Raw genomic sequence first — 11,075 nt, 5'->3', positions numbered from 1 at the left:
AGCTAACCTGCATGCCTTTGGACTGTGAAGAAAATCAGAGCACCCAGAGGAAACCTATACCACAACAAAAGAACTCCACACAGAAAAGGCCAAACTGGTTGATGGATTTGAGCCCTGCTGAGGTGACGTGCAGAACACTGAACCATCATGGCTCCTAAAATATGGATTCATGACATAGTGGCCAATTTACAATTCATTCAAAATGTACTTCTACTGAAGCCACCTCTCAGACAAAGTCAATAATGTGTTTTCTGTTTTCCATCAATCTCCAGCCAGCCCCTGTTGACTTGCAGGACAGAGTTCACCTTTAAAGAGTTCATCAGAGGTTGGATGGAGCTGATGTGCACTGTCAGAATTGGAATCTGTGGATGCTATGTTAGGTAACAGGGCCCTCAGCACCTGGCTTGGCAGCAATGTGCTGAGGGCAAGTGTAAAGCACTTTGAGTGGTCGGAAAACTAGAAAATGTGCTGCATGGGACCTTGCTGTGTTTATTTTTTGCAGACTATTCTCCCTCCATACCAGCCTGGCTTGTTATTCTAGTGAACTGATGCAATATTTTGTATATGAGCTGTTGCCTTCATCAAAATGTACCTTACCCCTAACCCAACATTTTTATATCTATTACGATTTTAGATAAAAGCGCACCACTTTCACTGTGGTTCAATGGAAAAGCAGGGTTGTCTTCAAATTAGAGGATCGGTGATTCGATCCCCGGCTCCGCTAGTTTATGTTGATGTGTCCTTGGGCCAGACACTTAACCTCAAATTGCTCTGGTAGCTGTGCCTATGGTGTATGAATGTTAGTTAGTCCTGATGGACAGGTGGGATCTTGCATGGTGGCCCCTGTCATCAGTGTGTGAATGAGTGAATGATGAAATGTGTTAAAACGCTCTCAGTGGTTGGAAAACTAAAAGAGCGGCATACAAGTACAATCCATTTAGCATTTCCTTTCCTTCAGGAAACCCTGTCTCAGTTGAGGATGATAAAAGAGCAATAGTTGGTGCAACAGGATATCTGGAATTAATACCTAGATCTATATATTCAAAAGTCAGGTAATTGCCAGATTTACAGCTAAAAATAGTATATCAGTCCCAGTGCAGTGTATGAATTTATGAGTATTAACAGTTTGATTAAGCTACATTTTAGTTAGAAAACGCTAGTTTGTGAGTAGTAATGGTGTCATAAACACTGCTGCTGTTCATTCTGTACACATGACATCTATTGCATCTGTCCATCCGGGGAGAGGGATCCTCGTCTTTTGCTCTCCTGAAGGTTTCTTCCCTTTTTTCCATGTGAAATGTTATTTTTGGGGAGTTTTTCCTGATCCGATGTGAGGTCAAAGGTCAGGGATGTCGTATGTGTACAGATTGTAAAGCCCTCTGAGGCAAATTTGTAATTTGTGATATTGGGCTATACAAAATAAACTGAATTGAATTGAATAAACATCCATCCATTATCTGTAACCGTTTATCCTATTCATGGGGGTCTGGAGCCAATTCCAGCCGACAGGCTGAAGGCAGGGTAAAACCTGGAGATATACAGTAGCTGTCATTAACAATGAAAGTCTTTTTAGCAACCAAAATTCAATCTTCTTTCTCTAACCCCAAAAAACTCTTCTCTATCTTTTCCAACCTCCTTGACCTCCTTCCACCCTTCTATCAAGCCACTTCATCAACTACTTTACAAACAAGATAGATGACATTCGGCTCCTCCTTTACTAATCCATCTTCTATCACTACACTTCCATCAACTTCTTCTTCATCCCTTTCCTCTTTCACCCCCCTGTCTCCTAATCAAGTTCTTACCTTGGTAACCTCTGACCGCCTGACCACCTGCCCCCTTGACCCCATCCCGTCTCACATTCTCCAGTCTATTACTCCTGACCTTCTTCCCTTTCTCACCCATCTTATTAACACCTCCCTCTCAACTGGCTGTTTCCCTAACTCTCTGAAGGAGGCGAGAGTTAATCCTCTCCTGAAGAAACCCACTCTCGACCCGTCTGAAGTCAACAACTACAGACCTGTCTCTCTTCTTCCTTTTCTTTCCAAAACTCTTGAGCGAGCTATCTTTAACCAAATGTCCTTCTATCTCCAAAGTAACAACCTTCTTGACCCTCACCAGTCTGGATTCAAGGCCTCAACAGAGACTGCCCTCCTTGCTGTCTCTGACCAACTTCACACTGCTAGAGCAGCCTCTCTCTCATCTGTCCTTATCCTTCTAGACCTTTCCGCTGCCTTTGACACAGTGAACCACCAGATCCTTATTTCCTCCCTCCAGGACCTGGTATCTCAGGCACCGCACTCTCACTCTTCTCATCCTACCTCACCAACCGCTCTTACCGGGTAACCTGGAGAGGATCTGTGTCAGAGCCTTGCCACTACTGGGGTCCCTCAGGGCTCAGTCCTTGGTCCTCTTCTCTTCTCTCTGTACACCAACTCTCTCGGCTGTCATTCGCTTGCATGGCTTCTCCTACCATAGCTACGCTGACGACACCCAATTGATCCTCTCGTTGCCCCAATCTCAAATACGGGTAGCAACACGAATCTCTGCCTGTCTGACTGACATCTCTCAGTGGATGTCCGCACACCACCTGGAAATTAACCCGGACAAGACTGAACTTCTCTTCCTTCCAGGAAAAGGCTCTTGCACCCACGACGTGACTATTACCTTCAACAACTCAGTGTTGGCCCCGACTCCGACTGCCAGGAACCTCGGTGTGACACTCGACAGTCAACTCTCCCTGACTGCCAACATTACCGCAACAACACGCTCCTGTAGGTACACGCTGTACAACATCAGGAGAATACGACCTCTTCTCACTCAGAAGGCGGCACAGCTTCTGGTCCAGGCTCTGGTCCAGGCTCTGGTCATCTCATGGCTAGACGACTGTAACTCCCTCCTGGCAGGTATACCTGCTAATGCCATTCGACTGCTACAGCTCATTCAGAATGCAGCTGCTGACTGGTCTTCAACCTCCCGAAATTTACCCACACTACTCCACGACCTTCACTGGTTACCGGTGGCCGCCCGCATCCGCTTCAAAACATTGGTACCGTGCTGCGAACAGATCAGGTCCAGTCTACATCCAGGACATGGTAAAACCGTACACCCCAGCTTGTACACCCCAGCTCGTTCACTTCGCTCGGCTTCTGCCAATCGGCTTGTAGCTCCGTCACTACGAGCTAAACACTCAACAAAGTCACGACTGTTTGCTGTGCTGGCTCCTCATTGGTGGAATGAGCTCCCCATGAGCTCATACAGTTATTTTTATTTCGAATACATTGTTGAATTTTTCAATGTTCAAGACCAAAACTTGAATATTCAGGTTCAAATTTGGCTCCATATTCTTGCGTACTGTGCTGCGAACGGATCGGGTCCCGTCTACATCCAGGACGTGGTCCAACCTTAGACCCCAGCCCGTTCACTCCGCTCGGCATTTACCATTCGACTTGTGACTCCGTCACTTCGAGCTAATCACTCAACATAATCAAGACTGTTTGCTGTCCTGGTTCCTCATTGGTGGAACGAGCTCCCCATTGACATCAGGACAGCAGAAAGTCTCTACATCTTCTGCCGGAAGACTATACCTTGAATAAAAACAGATTAGCACTTCAGTAGCACTTAAATGGCACTTACTTATAGCATTTTGTAGTTTGGCTTTCTTGAAGAAACGTTACTTTCTTGATTCTTGTTGTTTTGAGTTTGTACTCATGGTCGCTTTGGATAAAAGCGTCAGCTAAATGATATGTAATGTATGTAATGTATTGAGAGATCTAACAGTGCAGTGGAAGTTTCAGAATATCAGTATTTGCAGGTACAGACAGAGAGGAGTTAGTATAAGTCCACTAATAAATCTCTGGGATTGTCTGATTTGCTTATTACTGGTGAAGGGTTAGCAGGCCTTTAGTGTGAGTTAAATGATAATAGGAAGGAGACCAGATCATTCATGACTTGGATGGAGGCAATGATGTTTAAAGAGAGTTGTTCTGTTGTAGAAGGTTGTAAAGTTGTCCACTTAGAGGATGGTTTTGGTGATCTAGCAGCCCTTTAGCCAGATCACTACTCTGGTTAAGAATGCTGATGCTAGCTAGCAATAGATTCTGCTTGCGGTGAGCAGCTGAAACTTTCACTCTGTATCCTAACTCTCCATCTAATCATGGAATGTTATCACTCTGGCAACACGTTTGTCTTGTGTCTCAGGAAGGCACTCTCACACACCGGGTTCTCCAGTATAGTATAGGATTGAATTCAAATAGAATGAATGAATGGAGGAGGAAGCAGCAATTTAGTTAGCCAGTGGTTGGGTGGGGCTTTTGGATGGTTGTCAAGAGACACACTTTATGAAAAGGAAGTGATGTGTACGGATGAAGGAAGGGTAGAGGAAGGTGTGTAGGGATGAAGACATGGTCATATTGTGAAGTCAGTGAACACAGAGGTGAAAATAATGTCAAAGTAAACTGGAAATGCAACCAGCATGATCTGCTGTGGCCCTGGAAGGGATTGGGTCCCAGTGACATCACATGTGACAATCACGAGGAAGCCTGAGATTGATAGAGCGTTCGAGAGATCTTGTTTGGGCAGATGGAATGGAGGAGCCGTCAAATCTGAGGTGTGTGCCCCACGGAGCACAAGCGGCTCTGCCTGACTTCCCGTCAGACTGCTGGGGAAATATCATGGCTTGATGAGAAACACGTTTCGATGGATATTTGTCTGTAGTTCGCGATCCGTGAGTTGGTTATAATCAAAGCTAGTGTTTGCCTTACTTTAACAGTATAAGTTGACGTGTCAACCCCACTTATATAGTATTGCAGAAGCCCCAGTCATTCATGTTTGACTATATTTGAAGATTGTAAAAGTTGCAATTTGATAATATACATATATTATCAGATGTGTCCTAACTGAGATTAATGACGCCACCTATTGTGTGAGAGAAAGCAATGAATAATGAATAAGGATTTATTTATTTGGGCCAAATTAGCAAGTGTTTAGTCGGTATTGTTGATAACCACATTAAAGTCCTATATCACCCTCCTGGGTCTATTATTGATGTGTGGATGGTTTGTTGTTGTTAACAATAATTCAGACACCACTGTGTTGAGTTGTAAAATGAAATATCTGAATTGAGGGGAATATTATTTATGGAGATCAGATTCTTCTTGATGTATTTTCATGTAATTCTAATTTTACACATGCTTATTACCAACATATCTACTTATTTATAAGTTAAGTTATTCATCATAACATGTTTTGCCCAATAGTGTAGAATTGTGCAGTATATTGTGGCATATACTATTAAATATAAATATCTAGCCTTCGACATGTTTTTAGATTTAATTTTAATTTCTGTATATGTACTTACTGAGAGTATTTGCTACATTGTTGTCAGTTTAATGAGCCTCTTGGTTCTCTATTTATGAAGCAAAGTTCAAATGTATCAACCAATTACCTTGTACTTTAAGTCCCTGTTGGAGGTGGCTGTGTCTCAGCACTTCTTTGAATGAGCAATTAAGTCTCTGCTGCCACCAGTGGCATACAGACGACCTCGGGTGCCCTGTGTGGCACGTTGGCTATTCTCCGGCAATGACATCACAGAGACAGACTCAGTGTCAGACAGAAGACTGTTGCTCAGGTCATTAGTCCAGCTGCAGAGACAGGGAGGGGGTCGTTTAGATGGAGACAGATTTCAGACAGGCCTCTAGACCGTGACATAAATATATTGTGGGTCAAATTTGTGTACCTTAGTCTTTTAGTGTATTTCAATCTAGCTCTCACAGTTCTTAATTCTTATTTACTGATACAGCAGCTCATTATAGCTACTGGAACTCCTTTCAAATGTGCAAGTACAGCCAATCAGTATTAGCAAACACCCAGAGGATGGGATTCTAGATACAGACATTCCGGTGAAAAGCACAGATAATTGTCGGCTTTTTGGGTCGATAGACCATGTTGGATTTTTCATGTTAACAGATATCAGTCTATTTCCAGAACTTGTCTCATTGGAGTTTTTCTGTGACAGGACTAAGATACACAACTTGCACAACCGGAGGCTGAAACATTCCAGGTAATGAAAGCATTAAAACGCTGAGGTTGTGGCTCGATGATAGTATGCCACTGACTTGGCAATCAGTATTTTTAATATCCATGTGATTGTCATATTATGAAGGTTCCTGAGTATCCATAAAGACTGTTTTTGACTGTTCAACACCCCACTATCTCATATCACAGTCTCATATCTGTACTTACAGTGCAATAAAGCCTCAGTAAGAGGCATTATCATATTACTGCCCTGGCAATTTTTCCTTAATTATTACCTTCATTTTTCAACATATTTTAGGCTTGTGTGAAATTAAGGAAAGCAATATTTAGTTTTATGCCATGTAGTTTTAAAGCAGTAAGGAAATATAACCTTCATGGTTTCTTAAAATATGTTGTCTGTCTTCTCTTCAATATCCGTTCACAGCGTGTCGTGTTTAGTGTGTTGAACTTGCTGCTAATGAGATTAAATAGTTAAAGCGTTTGGCAGCATGCTGGTCCATGCCACTGTCACTTGCAATGACATGTTGCTGCTTTGTTGTAGCAAGCTCTTTCGCATATTTCAAGTTTGTGACATTTTTGCAGATTTTAAGAAAATAAATAATTTGTCTGTTAGAGATAGTGCTGTTTAGTAGGCATTGTACCTTGATGTAGTAGATAATATTAACCAGTTAAAAGTCATGTTACTTTAAATATTTGTTTTCAGTAAAGGGGGGTGCAGGGGTAATGTGATAATGTGATATGATAGAACTATTAAATCAAAGACCACCTCTAGGCTAGAAAATAAAGGGCATTACAGTGTCAATGTATACAATGGAACAGCATTGCAGCATCGCTGGGTTTGAACTGCACCAGAATCCCTTATAACCAAACCAACAGTAAAATCCTCTTCTACAGAAGCCTAAACAAAAAACTGCTTATCAGTTATAAATATATAACCGTCTCCCTCAGTATAGCCTTAGCTATCCAGTAAAGAGGACAAAACTCAGACAATTATTCTGACAATAAACAAGGGCTATGGACACCACGGCGGATGCCACAAGCATTATTTATATATGACATATGCACAAATCATAGAGTATATTCAGGACAGTAAGTAAGCCATCCTGTTTAAATGTATTACTGTGTCTACTTTGTGTTTGTTCTTCTTCTTTTTTTCACTTTATATGAGTTTTGTGTGTAAGTAACCCTTATTATGCCATTATACCAACTCCGCATCAGATGACTGCTGGGGGGCTTTGATCAAGTATCCGTGTTTGATGAATTTGGATTCAGAACGGGTTGGTTCTCACCACTAAAACTATGACCTAAAATGTGGTGTATCTGCTTAAAACTAAACCAAGTGTACCAAACTGACAAAATACGTTTAAGTTATTCCTTACCTCTTGCTGGACATGTCAGCTAATGTGGAAGGTTCATGCACCAATAAAGCCTTTTTGCTTGTGGAGAAGTTTGTTTCTGTCTCCCCCTCAGCTGCATGCAGCATAGTTGTCCCATTACAATGCTATGAAAAGAGGAGGAGAAAACACATTGACAATTGACTTGCGTGTACAGATGTAACAGGTTTTGACGCCTTTTATTTGATAGCAACAAGTAACAGCATACATTGATGAGCTGCAAATCTTGAAGAGGCAGGTTAGAAACCTGACGTCCTCTGGCTGAGTTTGTCAGGTTGGGGCCAATACCAGTATTGGAATTGTTGTTCCTCTTTTTCCTCAGACTCTGCCTCAGATGGTCATGGAGCTTCTTCCTCTGCTTTCTGTTTGTGAAGAAACAGGAGACGGGAAAGTTCCAAATGTAGTTAAAGAGATACCTTTACCCCAATTTCATCTAATGTTATTATAGCTTGACTTTAGTAATAGTAATAGATTTTTACATATTAAGGTCAGTACAAAATACACATCACATTATTGCCTCCAATAGTACTTCAACATCCTCAAAGGTATCACCTCATTAGGTTGTCTGTATCTCTTATCTATTTGTAAATCCCTGGAAATGTTCTAATCTGGTTACTTTACATAATTTGTCTGAAAAAGGTCAATGACCTTGATGTACTGTATCTTAGTCTTCTGCAGCTAGATCACAACCCCCACCCTAATTAGACATTTGAAATGTTACATTCGACAATTTCGAGTGAAATTGATCTCAAAATGTTCACAAATGTGTTTTACATGAGTCTACAAACAAAAAATATGAGTTACAAATTTGTTTGTAGATCATGTAATACACATTTTAAACCAATTTAAGATGAATTTCACTCCATATCTGGCTACTAACTCAAAGTTTGTTTCCAAAAACCACTGGTTATTTTATTTAATGTAATCTTGACTATTGTAATGTCTTGTAGATCAAGTTCAAGGTAAGAAGTCCAAGCACAAGGACTAACTAAGACAAAGATCAGTGTATACATCATAATAAGACCTTTTTGTCATTTAAATTGTGTTTTAAAATGTTCAGTCAACCCTCAGTTCAAGTTAAAAGTTAAAAGTTCAGGTTGCTGACCTTTTGCTATTGCTGTCCTGACTCACAGGTTATTGAACACTCTCCCTATCTCTAATACTCAACTCAACATGTTTGCAGACAATTCATTTTGCTTTTTGAAAGACAACACAGTTCATAGTTGAGGAGATTTGGGGACTTATTGGGTACTAAAAGAAAATGGTGGAGTGTACCTTTAAGTCATTAATAAAATGTGACATTAATTACTTTGTTTTGCAGTAGGCAACCACACACATGATTCCAACGACTAGGAGTGCAATGCAGATTCCTGTTATTGTTAAAATGCGTTTCTGATACAGCTCCTCAGCTTCTGAAAAAGAGGACAGTACAATCTTAAAACTTCAGGTGTACAATACACACATACACATACATTAAGAACATTCCAGCAATGAACCCAAACAATAAGAACGTTTTTTTTACATTTAAAGCAATCAACAGTCCAAATGTTTCCTTCTATTAAGCTTTCATAACACTGACAGCCCAACCAATACATTGCCCTGTTTAAGCTTATGCAGGTGCATTTGTTTCATTGTCGTCAAGTAACAGTCAGCACAGAAATGTCAAAGATATGTTTGAGACCATTTAGAAACAGTGTTTCTCTTTAGATGATGGTCACAATTATTAAAACAAATTATTTTGGGGGGATCACATCAAACATGTTTGTTTAAGTTTGTCTTTATGTTTAAATTGGATTATCCGGAGATGTAACATTGTGACATAAGTTATTTGTAACTCTTAAATATTGATACCGGTATTGGCTTAATTAATCTATAGGGCTCCAGTCAGCAATCAAAAACAAATGACTCTAACATGGAATTCACCAAAATCCAGCGCTCAACCATGATAGGGAAGTGCTCATATCTTAAAATGTAGGAGACAGTGGTGCATTATATTAAAGGAACAACAAAGTATAATGTTTAACACTTTGGTTATGTTGATCTCTCGAAGGTGAACTCCTTGTTTTTCTCTCCACCTTTCTTAATTTCTATAATTGTCCTCCATTGTTCATCAATGCTGACTCTGTAGCGCTGAGCTTGAATCCCATATATGCATATTTCTGTAAATTATGTCTTTACTCTGTCAAATCAGAAGCTCAAATAAACGTTTTTGAAGTAAGTTTACATTTCTCTGTTGATTTTCTCTGGGCCTGGGAAGTTATGTTTTCCAACTGTATTTTAGCAGGCTAATATTAAGAGAGTTCTACATAGTGACAAACACACAATAAAAGTGCATTTCCACATTCCATACCAAGTGATATTTTCAAAATACAACATTCAATACATATTGGAAATTCCATTGACCTCTTAGGGTCTTAATGGAGGAACACCAGCTAACTGTTTCATGTCAGCCAGTAATTATGGTGAAGCCCAATGCCTTTTGATGAATTAATTAAGATTTAACACACCCACTTAAATCATCCGTAAAGTAGGAAATTGGGTGTGGCTACATTTTTTTACACAGCTGCATGCAATTTACCAAAGTGCAATCAAATAATAAACTGCCCATTTATGACATCAGTATTTCATTAAGCAGCCGAAGAGAGGATTGTTTAAATTTGTGCTTGTGCCTATAACGGTTTGATGAACGTGTCGGTTAATTAGTCCGGTCAGCCATGATGGAGAACCTGAAAGGACCCTGCAGGCAAATTGTCATTTGTTTTCTTTGGGCAGGTTGATATAACCCACTTAAGTGCATTTTTACATAATTTAAGTTATAACATTAATCTGACCCTGTGATAATAAGAGGCAGAAACTAGAGAGCTGTAGAGGGAATATAAGAAAGTTGGAAACCACCACGTTCTCATTCCCAATTCGTCAAATACCAACACTTGATCAGAAGGCCTAAGCTTCAAACTATGATGTCTAGCGTTAGTTTTGGAAGTGTCAAAAAACTCTTGTTAAATGTCTTTTCACAATAAACTTCATCAGAATAATTGTTTCGGAAACATAACCAAGTTAGAAACTAAGTTAGAAAAATTAGGATTTAAAAAGTGTCTTGCCCAAGGACATGTTGACATGCTGACAGAAGGAATTGGGTATTGAAGCCCCAATCTTCCAATTTAAAGATGACCATTTACACCTCTGAGCCACAGCCGCACCTTTGCGGTTTATTGTGCACTTTATACTGCGTCAGTTGCTCTGAGCATCTAATTATAACGTGGAATAGTTTACATTGGACTAAGTTGAAAGCCTGGTGCGTCGCATACAGAAGGGTGCCTCTGTACCTTGCCGCCGAGGGGCACTGTTCAGGCACCAGTATTTGACAAGTTGGGAGTGAAACCATGTTGTGGAAACAGGAAGGCAGATGGAAGGAGATGCGTAAAGTTAGGAGGACAGTGATGCTGTTCTATTGTCTCATGCTGAACACTAGTGGCAACAGAAAATGCAGGAATGGATAGTTGAAGGGGTGTGAACATACAGCATTAGAAATATACAGCCATTTTTGGCTTTCGTTATGTACTCAAATAAATCAGCAGCATTTGGACTGTTTACTGGAATCAAAACACGTACACATTTGGCATCAAAATGACAGCTTGTAGCTGC

General features: G+C 40.4%; 1 protein-coding gene across 5 annotated transcripts in view; it reads right to left on the bottom strand.

Annotated features, from left to right (window-relative positions):
* Positions 1-11,075, bottom strand: part of nrg1 (neuregulin 1) — a 39,154-nt gene that overhangs the window by 3,473 nt on the left and 24,606 nt on the right. For 3 of the 5 annotated variants that reach the window (XM_034547685.1, XM_034547686.1, XM_034547687.1), the window contains exons 5-7: positions 8,740-8,842; positions 7,639-7,792; positions 7,416-7,537 (exon numbers count right to left, since the gene is read on the bottom strand). In XM_034547685.1, coding sequence (XP_034403576.1) covers positions 7,416-7,537; positions 7,639-7,792; positions 8,740-8,842 — 379 coding nt within the window. Of the gene's footprint in view, positions 1-5,446; positions 5,643-7,415; positions 7,538-7,638; positions 7,793-8,739; positions 8,843-11,075 lie in introns of all 5 variants that reach the window. The other 2 variants (XM_034547689.1, XM_034547688.1) reach the window with 2 other exon arrangements.

Source organism: Cyclopterus lumpus, chromosome 12 (genome assembly GCF_009769545.1).
Source record: "Cyclopterus lumpus isolate fCycLum1 chromosome 12, fCycLum1.pri, whole genome shotgun sequence".
Taxonomy (NCBI): domain Eukaryota; kingdom Metazoa; phylum Chordata; class Actinopteri; order Perciformes; family Cyclopteridae; genus Cyclopterus; species Cyclopterus lumpus.
This window is presented reverse-complemented; position numbering and strand designations above follow the sequence as displayed.